This window comes from Varanus komodoensis, unplaced genomic scaffold (genome assembly GCF_004798865.1).
Source record: "Varanus komodoensis strain SLA01 unplaced genomic scaffold, ASM479886v1 scaffold15, whole genome shotgun sequence".
In the NCBI taxonomy this organism is placed as follows: domain Eukaryota; kingdom Metazoa; phylum Chordata; class Lepidosauria; order Squamata; family Varanidae; genus Varanus; species Varanus komodoensis.
In genome coordinates this window covers 25905098-25924098 of record NW_025335440.1, presented here as the reverse complement: position 1 = coordinate 25924098, position 19001 = coordinate 25905098, and the positions used below count along the sequence as shown (strand labels likewise).

Below are 19001 nucleotides of genomic sequence, written 5' to 3'. Positions count from 1 at the left end.
CCAAGAGGGAAAACACAGTTGCTAAAATGGCCTGGGGTTTATTTTTCATAGCTTCTAAAATAAGTTCCATTTTTGGCCCTGTCATTTTCTGTGCAAAAAAGCAGTCTTCCTACATGATAACCAATTATGCTTGCCCTTTATTACATGTGGGAGTCAAATTGCCTTCCCCAAGCGGAATACGACAGGCACCAGCTGACAAATTCTTGAGAAAACAATTGAACTGTAAAGAATGGCAAACATTCCCCTCCCTTCAGTTTACGTGCCTTCCAGACAAGTACAGAGACAGGGCAGGATACATTAAATTTTATTTCTGAACATGTTCAGGGTTTTCATTAAAGTAGCAATAAGGAAAACTTACCGATTGATGTAGAAGTAGTGCGGGTGGTTCCCTCCATAGTTGTTTTACAAAAAATCTTCTTTGGAAAAACTAGATCTAATATATGCCAAGCTGCCTTGCTTCATTTCCAAAATGAGCTATCCAGGCATACCCTCTGGCACAGGTGTTCTGTTCCCAGACGGAGGTGCCTGCATGCTGATGGTGGTTACTCAATGGCAAGTCAGAGGAGAAGTGAAAACCCTCCACTCGTATTTGCTTTATTATTGCTCCAGATGCCGCAGGGCTGAAGCTTGTCAATGGAAACATGATCCAGGACAGACAGTGCCATCCTAATCAGGTTGGATGGGCATCTGTGCGTGTGCAAAGTGACAGTCTACCATCGCCTAAAGTTTTACCAGCTCTCACAGGCCAGGAGTGGTGGGGAGGCAGATCCAGACCCTTCTGCTCTTGTCCTGGGCACCAAAGCACCAGACCGTCCTTGAGAACGCAGATCTTCATTGGCACTTCACTGATACCAAGGCTATGCAACTGAAAAAGCTCTCTAGCAGGCTGAACGATAGCCTCTGCTCATGCAAAGAGCAAGTGAGCTTTGAGTCCAAACTGGGAACTTCTTGAGAATCCTTTTTCATTTATTAACGCTGTGAGCTTTACACTTAGGGTGGCTCCTGCTGGTGGAGAGCCAGCCAGCAAGACCTACACAAGCCCTCTAACTGCCCAGCATGCCTCTGCTGACTCCATATCACAGAGTCATGGACCAGGCAAGGCAGCAGCTCTCCTTCCTCTCTTGGGTCCCCTCCTGTCTCTTCCAAAATATGTCTGCTCTTATGGTTGGCCTGGGAAACTGCAAGCAATGCACTTCAAAGATTCCTGCACTCCTTTGATCCTCCTGTTCTCCCATCGCCTCTTCAGAATCTGATAACACAGACCCTTGGAAAGACATCAAAGAAGAGCAAGTGCCCGACCCACTCCCTACATTTACTCTTGAGTTGGCTCCAGTGGGGAGGGAAACCACTACACCAGCTCCAGGCTGGCATTGGGGGTGGGGGTGGGGTGTTCCTGGACCCTCACCAGTGAATGAAGGGGCTTTGGATATAACAAACTGAAGGACACCCCACCTCACCTCCACTCCTCTCCTGCCTCATTGAGTTTTGGACTAGGGTGACCTTGCATCTTCTTTTACAGAAGACTGTCCTGAAGACATCCTCTATTTGAAGATCAGTCCAAATCTAGAGTAGAGGAGCAAACGCTGGCCTTCAAGTTGCCCATCAACAGCATCCAGACAGCAGACTGAGTGAGGCACAGGGGTCACCTGATCTTAGTTTTAGTCACTGTGTTGAGATGCACTGTGTTTCTATTGCAATTATAATAATTATTTCTAAATTTGCCTCTATAACTATACATTAGTAGGTGCAATTTCTATGCAAAAAGGTATCCTCTTTCAATGTTGTTCTTGGTTATTCACAAGTGTCCACCCTATTCAGATCCTAGTGCCAGCAGTAAAGATATGCTTGTGGGGTTTTCCCACCAAGTTGGATGTTCCCCTCACCAGTGGAGATTCACCTCTGTCCCATTTCCTCACCTCAGTTGTCTATGTTCTGATGAACTTGAAAAACTGATGACCAATAGGGGAGCTCTTTTGAGTGAAGGAAACTTCATGAAGTTTTTTGGCTTCTTTGAGCAGAAGGCTTCTGTGTTTTGTTTTGTCTAGACAGGTCTTTTATAGCCCATCTGAAGAGGATGGATTGATGGGGGCTGGACCTGGTCTGGAGAGGCCATCACATCCATCACAGCTTGGCCTTTCCTCTCCTCTTCTTTCTCTATTCACCAAAACAACTCTCTGCTGAATCCTCCAGTGCTACTTCTGCAACTTCAGGAAGCAGCCAGCATCGTTCCTTCTGCTGCGGCTGCAAGGAGGCTGTGGGAGGGAGTGGATACTGGCACGCCTCCTCTGAAATTGTAGCAGCAGCTGTAGTCTGCAGCAGGAACTCAGCAGAATCCTGTGACCCCTGCAACCCTCTCCTGGACCACAGGATTGTTCCCCCCATTAATCTGATTTTTCTTCTACACCTTGAAGTTCTTCATGTAAACATGGTGTGGCTTTACACATGTTCAAGGACAGGCTAGACTTGCACTTGGTAGGCATGTCTGGAGCAGAGCCGGCTAGAGCCGAGGGTCAGACTAGATGGCCCGGGAGACCCCTTCTGACTCGCTCTGTTTCTATGCTTCTGTGGTTCTAAACATATTTTGTTCCCTTATTTATTCTTTTCTATATTCTATTTCATTATTCATTTCCATAGCCTCCGTGTGCACAGTGCTTTACAGAGAAAATACTACAACTTACCTGTAGGTAGGTCAGTCTTAGGTTTGCTTTTCCAAGCTCAAATAAGTGAATATTATGGCAATCCCAAACATAATGATGTACATACCTTCACATAACTACTCTGACACTGTCCATTACTATGCGGTATCTGGAAGTTTTCATCAAAGGTCATCTCCAAATGTTTGCCTTGGTGAGTAATGATTGTCCATGAGCACCTAATGTTCTGTGGAAAGTTCTGTGGCCAGTGAGGAGACCTGATGGTACCATTCTCAGAATGAAGGATGCCACCACATCCTGCAAAAATGATGAAAGGTTATAGAATCACTTGCTCTTGAAAGTGATTAGAAATACATGAAAACCAAAGTTCATTCTATTTATTTATTTTATTTATTTATTTAAAAATTTCTATGCCGCCCCATTTGCCGAAGCCTCGGGGCGGCTTACAAAACATCAGTTAAAATATAAAACACTAAAAATATAAAACACATTAACATTATAAAATAAGTCACCCTGGCCGAAGAATTAAGCAAATAATATTAGCAATTAAAATGACGTTTGAATAAAAAGGTCTTCGCCTGGCGCCGAAAACCAAAGTTCATTTTCTTCACAGTGGTCTTTTCCAGATGAGAATTAGGGCCTCTTTTCATGATCAGACCTGCAGTTCTTTTCAGTGGTAGCTCCATCATTGCAGAATTCTCTACTGAGCTCCCCCATTGCCTTCTTTTGAACAGGGCCTATGACCTTGTTGTATGCCTGTTGTTGTGTAGCCAAAGAACCTGAATGGCTGATGCTGTTTTACTGCCTGCCTTGAAAATGTTTTCATAAAGTCGTAGAATAATAGAGTTGGAAGGGGCCATGAAGGCCATCGGGTCCACCCCCCTGCTGTTGCAGGGCACCAAGACACACCATCCCACTCATGGTCACTGTCATCTTAAGCAGCACTGTCTCCCAGTCTGACTACAAACCTGCAGTTCAGTTAAGCCACTCTATGAGCCTTTTTGGCTAAGGGAGATGTGTACAAATGCTGCTAATAAGCAAGATCCACTCATGAAGCGCTTATGAGTATCACCTCTCATCACATACTTGGTTTGATCCAACAGGACCTCTGCTGGTTTCTGTCGTGGCACTTCTACTGGTGCAATGCACCTTCTCTCCTGCTCTGGAACAGATTGGGAAGGCATAAGGGAGAAAGAGAAATCCGCTCCACTAACGGTTCCTATTCTGACCAGCATTGGACCCAATTCACAGCGCATGCAAGCAGCAGTTGTTACACTAGTGCAGGTCATAAGCTGGGTCCTGCATCAGGCTAAACGTCAGACAACCATTCTGAAGAGAGCTGAAGATGGAATCATGGAGTCATTGTTGCTCATGATATACAATAGTTATTTATTTATGATCAATTTTGATTGAACGTTTTGTATACAAGCTACACAACTTGTCTGACTGACAGAACATTAAAAAGAGAGAAAGGATAGAGTACGTATTCCTACCATAAAAGCCTATGCAATAAATGTTTTTGCTTATGGCAAAAAAAGAGAAGAAAAATACAGGATCCATGGAAATTCTTCCCATACCTTTGTCTTCACAAGTAGAAGTTTGTTTTACTTCATTTTTGATCTTGATTTACCTAGTTTGCATCTTCTAACTGGACACAAACTTGGACATGATCTGTGACAGATGTCTGTACGTTTCCAAACATGCAGTATGATTCATGGACCAAAAAACTGTTTAACCGCATATATACATTTGAAAAATGTGTAAGAAAATCTATGCACTTTTGAAAAATGCACACAAATATACTTCAATCAATGACAGAACAATCCATGCATTTCAAAATGCAACAATTGATGAAACTTTGGAAAATACTGGCCCAGATTTTTGTGCAGAAAGAAAGACAAAGGAAGCTTACAGCCTGATGTGGACTCAAGTTGGAATTTCAGGATGGAATTCAGAAAATGTTGGCAAGTTTGAGCTTTGCTGATTTGTATGTCAGATAGCACCACTTTTTTAAAAAGTGCTAATTGCCTTCAAGAAGGTAAAACCAACATATAGAGATATGTGAGATAATAGAAACTAGATAATATGAGAGGAGGTGTGGCAGGGTAGATTACAGTCAAAGAATCACTGTTGCATTCTTTCAATTAAAATTGTGGCTTAATCTGGAAAGTTGATTCTCCAGCTCCACCCTGACACCCTTGAAGATATCTAGAGGTGGGAATGATTTTACTTCTACATATAAACAGAAAGAAATGTATAATGGTTTTCTGCTTACCTAAGGAATCAGAGGTCCATGTTGCAGAGAAACCATCTCCCAGCCCAGACTGGTGAGAATTAAAGTTTATTAATAACTGATTGGAGCCTGACAGAATGGTGCCAGGTGATGTCATTCCACAATACCGTCCTATGACAGGGGAACTAGGAGATCCACCATTCAAAATTGTGACTGAGTCCTGCTTACAGTTCCTTTGGCGCTGGATTTTGAAAGCCACAAAAGTAAGCTGTGGGCAGGCAATGAAATGAACAGTCTGAGCAGGCAGCTGGATTTGCAAAAATAAACCAGAACCGTCTAGGGCTGCTAAACATTCTAGCTCAATGAAGCAAATAACACGCTAGAATTTCACAAGATGATCCTGGTACTTCTGCTTAACTCCATGGGTGTTACAGACAGAAATTTGTTTCTGAAATTCTGGATTGCTCCAGTTTTGAAAATAAACCTTGAGCTATATGTTTGGTTTGGTTTTATTTTTGTTTTTTCACCAAAGACCTCAAGGCAGAATTGGAATGTTATGTATAAAGTAGGTTTAGTTTGCAGTAAACGTTCTCTCTCTCTCTCTCCCCCCCCTCTCTCTCTCTCTCTCTCACACACACACACACGCGCGCGCGCGCGCGCGCACACACACACACAGACGTACAGGGTAATCTCCACTTAATTTTATATATTGCTGTTCTTATTGCTGATCATGGATCTCATTTTGTGCAAACTCAATTTACACAAACAGATAGTGTAATATCTATAGCATATGGGCCGAATAATCCCATGATTCCAGGGAAGGCATCTCAGAAGCATAAAATACTGCAAACCCTCCCTCCACCTTTCTGGTCTGTTTGATGAAGAGCTGATCATAACAAGCATATCCATGTGCACAAATCAAATTGTGAGACTAAATCAGACCCACACGATTGTGACCAACTCAGCTAAATTCAGTGCAAGGGGCCTTTTACTGCTACATCCAAAGTGTCTGGTTACATCCCTGTTTTTCAGTCCTAGGCAAGGAGCAAGCACCTGGCATTTGTTGAGCCCTGGATGATGGTTTGTGGGCCACATTCGACTTTGTGGCTACGAAGCTATGCAGTCATGGAATAAGTGTATCATCTCACCTGTTTTGTATCGCTTTGCCTGACAGCAAAATCTTATTTTTATGGTCCAAATGGCAAACAATTTAAGAGTTGCCTTGTCATGTAGCATGTTTACTCACATTGATGGTATGTCCTTCTGGTGCTATCAAGAGCCAGGAGCAATGGCTAGAACTGTTATAAGGTTCTGGGAAGTTGGGGCTTGAAATTATTCCACTTTCAGCTTCCTTTACACCACCACAGTCTGAAATAAAATTCAACATATTTGAAGAAGTGTCGGTGTGCGAGCAATAGAAATGCAGATGTGCCCATCTTCTACCTTGTACAAAAGAGGTACAGAACCCCAGGCTTGGAGGGTCCTAATCTGGCCTTCTTGGGACTCCCAGAAAGCCATATCCCTGTTCCCCAGATACTGATTTTTTCATGCTTTCCCAGCTTTTGGACAGGCCTCCTCCCATTCTAAAAGGTTGAAATACTAAGCTGACACAAGTAAAAGCTTTAAGCCAAGATAGATATTTGGAGCAGTTTTGGCCCCATTTCTTTTGCCCTCTACCCTCTCCTGTCCCCTTTAGCTTTTACCCACCCACCATTACAATGTCTCCCCAGAGAGTGTCTCTAAAATTGAACTCAACACTTCCTTGAAAAAGGTTTTGCACCCTTCCTATACAAGTTTCTAGGTGATTCTGTATGAAAAACAGTGTATCTACATTACATTTCCAGCAAATATCTTCCATATGCTCAAAGAACTAGGAAATGGGTAACTTTCAGAGCTAAAATGCAAGAGATTCAGCACAAGGGGCCAAGTGATCCTACTTCAAACGACCTCCTGCCAAAGGAGGGCCTCTGAAGACAATGTGGTACTTGGTAAAGTTGGTGGAGAAGAAGCAAGCATCCCTCAGGTAGCTAGCCTGCAGGCCCGCCACTGTTAGATAGCCCTCTCCTTCTTCTGCCCCATCTCTCTACACTGTTAGTCAATGTTATGCCTCTTGATGCGGATGAAGGAGGAGAGCACAAAAGTTGGCTTGAAACTCAATATTAAGAAAACTAAGATCATGGCATCCGATCCTCTCACTTCCTGGCAAATAGATGGGGAAGAAATGGAGGAAGTGACAGATTTCATTTTCCTGGGCTCCAAGATCACCGCAGATAGGGACAGCAGCCAAGAAATTAAAAGACACTTGCTCCTGGGGAGGAAAGCTATGGCAAATCTAGATAGCATACTAAAAAGCAGAGACATCACCCTGCCAACAAAAGTGCGTATAGTCAGGGCTATGGTTTTCCCAGTTGCAATGTATGGCTGTGAAAGCTGGACTATAAGGAAGGCTGAGCGCTGAAGAACTGAGGCCTTTGAATTGTGGTGCTGGAGGAGACTCCTGCGAGTCCCTTGGACCGCAAGGCGATCAAACCGGTCAGTCCTAGAGGAGATCAACCCTGACTGCTCTTTGGAAGGCCAGATCCTGAAGATGAAACTCAAATACTTTGGCCACCTAATGAGAAGGAAGGACTCACTGGAGAAGAGCCTGCTGGGAACAATTGATGGCAAAAGAAGAAGGGGACGGCAGAGAATGAGGTGGCTATTTGGAGTCACTGAAGCAGTTGGTGTGAGCTTGAGTGGACTCCAGGGGATGGTGGAGGACAGGAAGGCCTGGAGGGATGTTGTCCATGGGGTTGCGATGGGTTGGACATGACTTCGTGACTAACAACAACAACATGCTATGTGGACTGTATCTTCAGTCATTTTAGACCATTGTTAAATCCTGTTGGACTTGCCATACACAATCAAAGTAGTGTTCAACTTACCTAGAGAAGAGTAATGAATGACAAATCCTTTGTCTGCATTTTCAGCATCACTTAAAAACTGTATCCAGATTTGAGGAGCTGCTATTAGTACTGGCTCTTGAGGTGCTTTGCATATTCTATATAAGAGTGTTCCATCAGAATCCCCTAAATAAGGACATTATGTTATAAATACCTAAAACGATTTAAACTTGTGTCCATGAAAAGAAACAAATTTATTAAGTTGCTGTATGCCATCCTAGCTTCTTGATCCATTGTTTGTATTATTGATAGCAATGATTTAACATACCCCTTTCCATCTTTTTTCACAGTCACAAAGAAGAGACTAAGAGCAACCACTTTCAGTTTTAAGATGGCCAGATATTTGTTACATCTCAACTCAGGATACTGTGACCAATTTAAGCCCTTGTCAGATTTCCCCCCACAAGATTCAAATAAGCTTGGCTCTATAAATCTGATTTGTGGATTTTGCAGCAGACTGGGTTTTTGCTTTGCTTTTACTCACATGGATTCTGTGGACTTCCCTTTTTAACTTTAGGGGATATTTGCATGTTTCTTTGTGCAGGTTTGCATTAGTGGAAAAGTGCATTTACAAACAGGAATGAAAGATGCCCATCTGTAAAACACAAATGGAATAAACTTCAAAAAGTCCATACTTCCCAGCTGGTAACCCACCTTGTCGAATTTCCAAGTAGTCATTCTGGCAATTGGTTTGCTTTTCCAAGTGAAACTCTTGAAAGAGAAGGTAAATAGTCGTGGTGGCTGGCTGAGGATTTTGGATAACCCATTCACAGTTCAGGTTGCTTGAATAGTTGCTAGCACCATCATAACCAGGAGAAGTGATGTTTCCACTATTTGAACTGAGCAGATGCTTGCCACACACTAAAGAAACATCATTTGGAGAAGTAAGAGAGTGTTTTGGGTACACACATAATTACATTGTGATTATAAGCCCAAGAAGTGGCTGTAGATCAGCTTTGCCCAATCAGATGGTCCTCAGCTATGTTAGATGCAACTCCCAGATTTTTTAGCCAGACATTTCAGCTAATGGCCATGCCGGCTGTGAATTCTGAGCCACTTTGACTTCATGGTATGAAAAAAGCAGGATATAAATCTAATAAATATTAGCTAGCAGCCTGTCATTAAATTGGATGGAGGCTTCAATTCAAGCTCAGCATAGAGTGACTTATATCCCACTGATTTCAGTGGGTCCATTAAAAGCACGACTCACAGCCCAGTCCTGTGGATGTTTACTCAGAAGTATAACCCACCATTCTGACGGGGACTTACACCCAGGTAAGTGTGCACGGGATTGCAGTCTAAATCTGTTTCCAGTCTATAGAATAGAAGTAGTGGCTCAGCCATGGGAGCTTTGCCAAGAGACAGAAAACAAAAATGGTTCAGATTCTCTTAATTCTTTTTGCCACAGCAAGTTGCAAAGCAAAACGTTGTATTACCTGCATCTTCGTCAGAAGCATACGCAATTCTGAAGCTTGCCCCTGAATCATCATGGCTTGTCACCATAATTACTGTTATCTTGTTTCCAGAGGACTGCACCTGGGTGCCTGGGGTCACCCTACCACACAGTTTGGATAGCCTGGGTCTGTTTTCACCAAAGCCATTGTGAACCTGTTTGTCAAAAATAATAAAATAACTAAACTTCCCTTTAGAAAAGGGCTTCTCTAAAGTGCAGGATGAGCATCAGTATGAGTTGAGCCCTCATTTACATACACCACTTTGCTTGCATGCATGCAAGCATGCCATCTTCCAAGCACCAAATGTGAGAGCGAGCCGATGCCTGGCTAGAATATTTGCAGACTGTCAGATGTGCACAACATTTGCACAAATTGCCTCAGCAGACTGAAGGGCTTGAATCTGGAAAATTGCACACATTTGGGGAGATTTCCACAACTCATCTATCTGCTCACTTTCAATTTGTGCAAGTTTCCCATTTGCACAGAGTAAGCAGCAAGTGCAAAAGCAAAGCAGGCATGACATCAGCAGCAAGCCCATGTCAGAGAATCCTGGCAATCTGCTGCTCATTTTGAGCCCTCCAACAACACTGCTGTGGCCTTGCCCACCTGCTTTCCATGTCCCCAGCCCCCTGACTCAACCCTCCAGCCAGGAAAAAAAAGGGACAAGCCCAGTAGTCATAGCAACCACTGCAAAAGAAATAGTCCCTAACATGAAGGCATTAGGTGCATAAGGAAGAAGATTTAGGCATAAAACTTAGTTGCTTCCAGATGATGGAGATCGAACACTACACAACAGAATGCATTATTTGGGTTTTCCATCTTTTTCTTCTTTACAAATTTCCTCATAAGGAACACAAAGATGGAATAAGTGGTCAGAAAAATCAAGAAGTAGCAAGTGAGTCCTGAAGAAATCTGGATACCCCATACAATTCTGTGAATAAGGAATGGGGATGATGCAGTAAAAGCCCCATCTGTTAGTACCACGTGCATTTTCACTGAACTGTAAATACAGATGTTTGATATGTGTGCCTGTCTTATTTTTGCAGTTGATTTTATTTTATATGCCATTTCCAAAGTCTATAATAGTGCCCCCCTGCTTTTTCTTGTCACTTACAGCCAAATAATTCGAACTACAGTTCGGACTGAATTCAAAATTAATGTCACTAATGGTCAAGGTGACCCGACGTCCAAAGGGCACGTGGATTCTCCATTCACATTTTCGTCTGTGCAGGTAGGAATTTGGAAAGTTGGGGGAGGTAAATGTCCCAGCAGGGCCATGAAGTTCACCGCCACACTCTAGAACAACAGAAACAGGAAATAGTCTGAATGGATGTTTTCTTGAGAACTAAGCAAAATGGAATGTGGTTCTCAGGAAACCATAAATGAAAGAGAACAAGAAACATTTAGATGCTCGTAGTGGTTGACTTGTTTCCATGCTTCTTCTTATTTCATAAAAGATCTGGAAATCCAGTTCAGGACATTTTGCATGATATCTTAGGTTAAAAGGTGTTATTATTTATTTCATTTCTATACCACTTAAGAGCCAACAATTCATAAGACAGTGCACAAATACAATAAAATAGCATCAAATCAGCTTATTTTTCCAATATAGACATCTCAAAAATCTATTCAACATTTTCATACAAGTACACTTGTTAAAAAGTAGATGGCATAAATGCCTCAACATGACATGCCCTTAAATGCCTGGGAGAAGAAGGCATCAAACAGATGATTGTTGGCCACTGGTAGTCAAAAAACCCCCACCTCTTATTAACTCTACCAGCCTTTGCCAACCTGATGCCCTCCAGACGTGCTGGACTGCAAGTCCCATAACTCCTAGCCAGCATTAAAAAATTACAAATGGCAAAATAAGAAAGGAGAGCCACACTGTTACATTTTAAAACCCAGATAGCTATATCTGCTACTTTGTAATAAGCAGAAGCTGTGCATCCCCATATGTATTGGAGAAAAGACATGATTTGAAAATAAATGAAAATGTGGCATCTAACCTTCAGCATTAGCAGCAAAATGCAACCTGAATCCAGGAGCATTGATCGATCCATCAGTGACAAACTTGATATAAGCCAGGTTGCCAGAAGTGTCCAACGTGGGAGGTATGGTATTACCACAGTATTTACCTAATAAATTCCCTAGGTAAGTAAAAAGAATCAGTAATTAACAAGGTGATCTCTACCTTGCCATGAAAACACACACCCTATTTATCAGCTCAAGAAGAGTGACAAATAAATAAGAGTAACTCAGAGCCAATTTAATCCAGGCTACCAGATATTAAAGCAAAAACTGCACTGTTGATTTAAAAAGTATTGGGGTGCGATCTTATGCATGTTTAGATGAATCAAAGTCCTACAAATCTCAGCATCCTCCAGCATGGCTGGCTGGAGAATACTGGGAACTGTAGAACTTTGTTCCATCTAAACATGCATAGATTTGTGCCCTTAACTATGCTTAGAAGGAGGGAGGGAGGGAGGGAGGGAGGGAGCAAGAGCTAGGGAAACAACTGTATAATTTGATTTTGGCCTGCCTTAAAAACATGAAGATCATACTCTGTGGTACGTAGACATCACTTGGTTATCACTTCACACTGAAAGCACAAACTATTCTGTGCTATGTAACACCAACCAGGTGCAGGAAAGGATGCCTGAGGCTTAACATAAAAACATAGAAACAAACATAGAAACAGAGTGAGTCAGAAGGGACCTCCAGGGCCATCTAGTCTGAACCCTGGCTCCAGTCGGCTCTGCTCACAACATGCCCACCTTGGGCATGTCCAGCCTATCTTTGAACACCCTCACCGATGGGGTGTCAACGACCTCCCGTGGAAGCCTATTCCATACCCTCAGGGTCCTAACTGTCAGAAAGTGCTTCCTGGCATCTAAATGGAACCTTGATTCCCTGAACTTTGCTCCGCTGGAGCACATCCTACCTTCCTCTGCAGGGGAGAACAGGTCTCTACCCATCTCCGTGTGACATCCCCTCACATACCCGTATGTTGCCAAAAGATCCCCTCTGAGTCTCCTCTTCTGCAGGCTGAAGAGACCCAGTTCCCTCAGTCTCGCCTCATACCCCATCCCCTGCAAACCGGCCACCAACCTTGTGGCCCTACGCTGCACTGACTCTAACCTAGCTATATCCTTCCTGTAATGAGGGGCCCAAAACTAGCACAATACTCCAGTTGCAGGCGCACCAGAGTCATATAGAGTGGTAGTAATACCTCTCTCGATCTAGAAGCCACACTTCTGGCTATGTAACTAACTTCTTCTAGCTCTTTCTCATGTGCATGGGAGAAGGTATAAAGATAAAGCATGGTTTCCAATGGGCTTGTGTGACATTTTATGGACCATAAAGATGACTCTATCTACTGAACACTGATAGATGGTTTCAGTGCAGGGAGTGGGGAGGTGCTGCCAGGGACAGTATATGCCAAAGAGGATAGGAAAGGTTTGACAGGCAACTGGCATAGAAAAAAAACCTGTGTGCCCTGAAGAACTCCCGTTCCTGCAGCAGGAGATGACATCAGGGTGTTCGTTACCCAGCCAGGGCATGAGAGGATAAGCACTCTTTCACAGACCTGAGCCATGATTTTCATGGATTTCCAAGTAGTCTTTTCCACACTCTGATGAGTTCTGAATATCTAGCCCTTCAAAATGAATGGTGAGATAATGGCCCTCTGGTCCATGAAGAAACCATTCACACAGCAAATTGTTTGGATAGTGAAGATCAGGAAATCCAACACTTTCAATGATCCCATTTTGTCCTATCAACGTTCCACCACATACAGCTGCAAAACAAAAACAACAGACTAATTATGTTCCCCTGTCTTATTGTTAACATTTTGTATTATTCTTTCCCATCAAATAATGCAGGAGAAAACACTGAATGGAGCTTTTTTTCCATCTGAGGATCTGAGTTCCAGCTTCTTTTGGCCAAGAACAGTCCCATTCTTACCAGAGATGCTTGTGTCATCTAACATGCTGTGAAGTACCGCTGACTGATACTTGACTCCAGAACACAAACTATTCATGTTCCTTAGGCAGAAGCTTCTACCTCTGACTGATCCCACAATGACCATAATACTTAGAAAAGAAGATATGCCTTGCTGGAACAAACTAAAGCTTCATCTAGTCCAACATTTTGTTCCCACAGAGGACAAGCAGATGCCCTTGGGAAGTCCACAAGCAGGACCATACCCTTGAACTTGTGCTGCCTGGTAACTGATATCAAAAAGATACTGGCTCTTATACTAGAGAAAATAATCAGCCATCATCGTTAGTTGCCATTGATAGCTTTATCCTTCATGGCTTTGTATGATCCTCTTATAACACAACCTTCTTTTTCTTTAAGTTTAATGTTAGGGGACATTTCTTGACATCTGATACCCGAATATTATCCTATTACTCAATGCAAATGTGTGCTCTTCTATTAACCGATAATTGTAAATATGAATTTTTGCTAAAGCTTTTCCAAAACACATTTGGGAACTGTACCCACATTCTTCATTAGGTTATAGAAACCTTTTCCAGGGTTAAAACAATTCTGCTTTAATTTAAATAGATTGTGAAATTGAGAGAGAAGGCGGGGAGTTAACCAATTTGTAGGGCTTAGCCAGGTTGATTCAATTCAAAGTTTAAAATCTAATTCCTAAATTTATTCTTTCTGCTTTGGATTTCACAAGAATGCAAATGTCAGTGATTAAATGTTCATTTTACCTCTTGAATATTTGACATTAAATCCAGCTTTTGTTTCTACACCATCTGACCAAAATCTCATATATAAGGTGGAACCTGAAGATCTTTGAGCGGCTGGCAGAGCATTCCCACAGAGCTTGGCAATCTCTGCTGCACTGGAGTCAGCACCATCTCGTAATTCTAGATAACTTAATGTGCAGCTAAAAGAAGGCAACAGATATCTGTGTTTGAACGGGGAAAATGTGCTTTGTGACATTTCAAGAAGTAATTTCATCTGAACAACATTTCATCTGAAACATGGAACTAAAAGCTTTCAGTTTAATTTTGAAGGGGAGAAAAGGCAAAGGGACAGAGAGATTAGCAATCGATAATAGCTAGGGTCATCTGAGATCTAAATCAATTGCAGAGAAAGAAATATCGAAGTAGGTCATACCATCACAGTTCTTTTTCCTCTGGTTTGAAACACAGAAAAGCAGCTTTGAGCCCTGGTTAGGAAACTGTGGATTCAGAATGCTTACTTCTGTCTCATTGCAATGTTAATTATTAATGCAATTAGCACAATAAAGCATCTTTGAAAATTGGTGTAAAAGCAATCAGACCTCCCTTCAGACACATATAACTATGAAAACAGCTCCATAATGATGATTTTGAGTTGGAAGGGAACAGAGGCAATGGTTAAGAAAGCAAATAAATCTTACTACCAACATTTTTTTTCTTCATGAAATATAACGGGGCAAGCAAAACTGAAAACTTAAATCTTTTGTCTCCTTCCAATAGTTGTTTGGATTTTATTTTCTATGTACCATAACATTATAAATGGGGATTTAAATACTGTTGACAAATAAGGATCATTCACTTATTTTCAATGTACCACAACATTATAAATGGGGATTTAAATACTGTTGACAAATAAGGATCATTCACTTGTTCCTGTAATCTCTAAAATGGCTCTGCCCAACTCTCCACTCCTACTGGTGTGAATCAAGTAGGTCTCAAAGAAGAACATAACAAGCAGCTAAAGCAAAGAAAGGAGTGTCAACTTTGGCTTCTAGAGGTTTTCCTGGATTTCTAGCATTTCCAGGCCTGTGGCTGTAAGTCACTCTGGCTGCTCCTAATTCTATCACGACACATTCCATCTAGGTGACCTTCCTTCCCTAATGGGAAAAAACAATGTGACAATTGGGAAGGGAGTTTCTCTCCATTGTGTATCTCAGAAGGATCCAATCATCTTTTCTAGGGAGACATCTGACAGTCCTTTCCATCCCTTATTGAGGCTGGAAACAGATGCGACAGTCAAGAACAGAAGGCATGTTAGTGCTAACAAGACCTCCTTAATCCCACAAAACAGCCAAATGGCTTTGTGGTGGCTTTACCACACACAAGCTCAAGACCAAGGATTGTACGAACTCAAGTTCTCCAGATCTACAAGAGTAACGAAAGCCATCTCTTAACACAGAGGCTCAGTTCATCAAATAAAAACCTCAGTGATAACTTTAGAAAACATAAAAGCAACAAATGTAATAATGTGTGAATACTTGGTTGAAGCCTGAATATCAAACTGATCTTCAAACTGCAGCTCCACTGCTTCCCCAGAGGGAGCAATTATAATCCAGACACAATCAGCATGTGGTGGGTAATTGCCAGGATAGTTGGGTGAGGAGATGTAGCCAGAGGGATTGTTTTGACTGATATAGATGTTTCCTCCACAAGCTAGGAACAGGAAAAAAGATGACTTTAAATAGTAGAATACACATGCATAGTAAGAGCCTTACCTGGCAATTCCCCCCTTAATTTCATGAGGGTGGAGCAAGCCACACCCACCTGTCCCACCTGCTCCATCACTCAACTGTGCACACCTTGGAGGAGGAAGATCTGAAGCATGGAGCCTGCTCTAATGTGCATTTCATTAGTGGTTTATTGTACTGCTGTTTATATTGTGCTTATCCTCCTGCTGTATTTTATAATAGCGTTTTCACTATATTAAGTATTACAGTTTTAGCTATCATTAGCTCTTTTTATCTGTATCATTGTTATGACTGTGATATAAGCCACGCAGAGAGCCTTCTGACTATGGGGTGGCACACAAATACAAGGATAAATAAATTTCTATATCACCCTGTGATTTGATAATGAAGGACAGCATCAGAATCACCACCAGCACCACCACGATCGATACTTACCAAGCCCCTTTGCCTCGTACTTCAGTCTGAAGCCTTGCCCTCCATTATTGCTATCAGAAATGAAGTGGATAAACAGCTGGTTGTCAGTGGTATACATTGTAGAAAAGGTGCTTGAACCACAGAAGCGCCCAGTCCTGCCACTGGGTCCTAATGGTGGGGCAGAAAGATCGGGTCCATTTCTGAGCTAAAAGGTAAATTGAGAACCTTGCTAAAGAGGTCAGTTTACCAAGAAATTAGTCCAATAAAAGTGTCCTAGGAAGCATACAATCATAAAAATTGCATACACTAATTTTCAACATGACTGGTGCTTTGCAAGTTTTATCGTAGCTTCACAACAAATAGGCAAGATCAAAGCATGATTCTCATACTACAAATGGAGACTGACAAACAATTCCTCATTTGGTGTCACTTAAGCATCCAGGGAAGACCTGAGATTTTAACCCAGCCTTTTCAGGCTAAGATCATTCCACATGCTTGCTGGGGAATGCTAGGAATTGTAGGACTTTTTCAGTCTAAGCATTCCTAAGATTGTGTTCTAAGCCTAGTGAGTGTTTATAGTTCAGCCCATAACATAAGAATTGCCACTATTTTTATAATGGGGACCCACCAAGAATGAGTCTCAGCCACCCTGCATACATGGCTGACACATGATATATAACACACCTCACACAGGTTGCTATTCACCATTCATTAGATTCACTGATCAATACATTGTGAAAACCTCTTGGCTTTCTAACCAACACAGCTATTAGCATAAGTATTTAATCCCTTCATAAACCATTTGTGTATTTAGATTCACTTTTGACTGTTAATACAGTAATATTAGCACATCATTTAAAACAGGGATGTGAAACCTCTTTCAGGTTGGGTGTCAAACACAATTTGGGAGATGTACTCAAGGACAAGTGAGATCAACATTCCTTCCGATTTTAGCTTGAAACTCTTACTGCCAGTAACTAAAATTTAGGAGAAGCAGCTTTTAAGAATGGGGTAATACATGTACAAAAGCCAGGAAATCACCAGACAATTGCTGGTTCAGGAAAAGGGGTGTGAATCTCTGGACTGGGACACTAGGTAGGTTCATCTTGGCCTGCTTGAAAGGCACTGAAGAAGAAAAAGAAGACAAGCAGAACCTCATTTCTATATTATTCTCACCTTTTACTAGAAAGCAAATTAAATTATAGGAGCTGCTAAAATGCATGCTTTAGTGTTGTGTACTTGTTTTTGCTACTGGAAATAGCAGGTCTTTTTCTCTCTTCTTCACACACACTGGCTCCAGTGAAAAATCCCTCCTGCCCCCAGCAGCTTTCCATTTGTCATGGGGAAAAAGCTGCCATGGACACCATGTTTAATTTTGCTTTATGGCTCTGAGCTAGTCATGTTTGCTTCACCTCAATATAATCTCCATGGCTGCAGGAAGCATCATCATTCAGCACCTCGAATGGCTGCTCAAAGTGGACACCAATGATGAAGCCAGCAGTAACCAGAACATGCCAGGAGCAATTAAAGTTAGGAGGATATGTCTGCGGATAGTTGGGTGAAGTGATCACACCTCTGTCAGCTTGCAAGTAGCCACCACAACCTGAAAAAAGGCAAAGAGAGCCCACCAAGAAAAGCACTTTAAAATTATTCAATTATATTTAATGCCTCTCTCATCCAAGTCTACAAAACAGAGATTTGACAGTATACGGTAACTTTGGGAGATCTGGGAGCCATCTTTCACTCTGGACCTCTCCCCATACCATGCAGGTCACACTTTCAGTTTTGTTAAAAAGAAATATAAAAAATTAAAATGGCAGCTAGAGTGCAACAGATCCCTAAAAGGATTGACATAGCTTGCAGTCAAACTAAGTTGACCTTTCTGGTGGTCCATAATTTCTCTATTTGCCAGTCCCACTTCCCCATTCAAGAGCCAACTCAATTTAGGAAACTAAATCGCCAAACCAAAGCAGAGGGACAACCAATGGAAAACAGCCTCAATCTATTCATCATGGTCACAAGGGCTGGGAGGAATTCTGCTGCAGGTCTTTCAAACAAATCTGACTTCAGCCAAACACTTAAACCATGAAGCAGGCTTTAAAAATATGCTTGGTTATCATGGATGATAACTAACTCGTCTTCTCCATACCCATGTGCTTTTAAAGATCACAAGTCACCATTTCCTGAGAATGACTTCTTTCCCTATCAACCATCCCCTCTCAGGAAATTGCCTCCCTTTTCATTTGGCGCCTCTCTATTGTCACAGGATTGCAAGTGAGGAGTCTATGAAACCAGGAAAACACACAGCAAACGGGGATCCCTCGAGACAGCACCTTCTGGCCTAGATATCCTGAAGGAACCTCCCACTAAACACCAGTGGCTCATGCTTCCCTAGCCTGCTCGTCAGAAGAGACAACTCAGGGCTGGAGCTGACTGCAGCAACAGAATGACAAGTTTCAGGTCTATTGTTCTTCAGACTTTCCTCTCTTCATGAAGATGGCAGAGCTTGGAAGGAATAGTCTGATTTGAGAAGAAGAAAATATCTCAGTTGAGCTTCAGAAATTTGTATGCTTGGATGGACACTTATGAAGCTCCAAACAGGGAATACATCATCACAAAAGAAAGCAAAACAGAAATATGACATATCTCACTATATTGTGAAGGACTTTGACCAGGTGACCTGTGCATGTCCATCTTTTGTCTGCTGTCCATGGGCTAACTATGGATGGGCAACAGGCCCTAGGTTTACTAACTTTGTACTAGAGTGAGATTAGACAGCTGTTCAAATAGATTCTCCTCTATCATAGGGCAGTGGTGGCAGACCTATGGCATGCGTGCCACAGCGGCCACACA

At 42.1% G+C, this 19001-nt stretch overlaps 1 protein-coding gene across 1 annotated transcript in view; it reads right to left on the bottom strand.

Annotated features, from left to right (window-relative positions):
- Positions 1–19001, bottom strand: part of CUBN (cubilin) — a 180362-nt gene that overhangs the window by 35974 nt on the left and 125387 nt on the right. The window contains exons 43-55 of the mRNA XM_044424708.1: positions 17561–17751; positions 16170–16353; positions 15525–15699; positions 14011–14189; positions 12873–13082; positions 11293–11433; positions 10398–10579; positions 9266–9437; positions 8484–8690; positions 7812–7955; positions 6134–6255; positions 4930–5155; positions 2764–2951 (exon numbers count right to left, since the gene is read on the bottom strand). Of these exons, the coding sequence (XP_044280643.1) occupies positions 2764–2951; positions 4930–5155; positions 6134–6255; positions 7812–7955; positions 8484–8690; positions 9266–9437; positions 10398–10579; positions 11293–11433; positions 12873–13082; positions 14011–14189; positions 15525–15699; positions 16170–16353; positions 17561–17751 (2321 nt within the window). The remainder of the gene's footprint in view (positions 1–2763; positions 2952–4929; positions 5156–6133; positions 6256–7811; positions 7956–8483; positions 8691–9265; positions 9438–10397; positions 10580–11292; positions 11434–12872; positions 13083–14010; positions 14190–15524; positions 15700–16169; positions 16354–17560; positions 17752–19001) is intronic.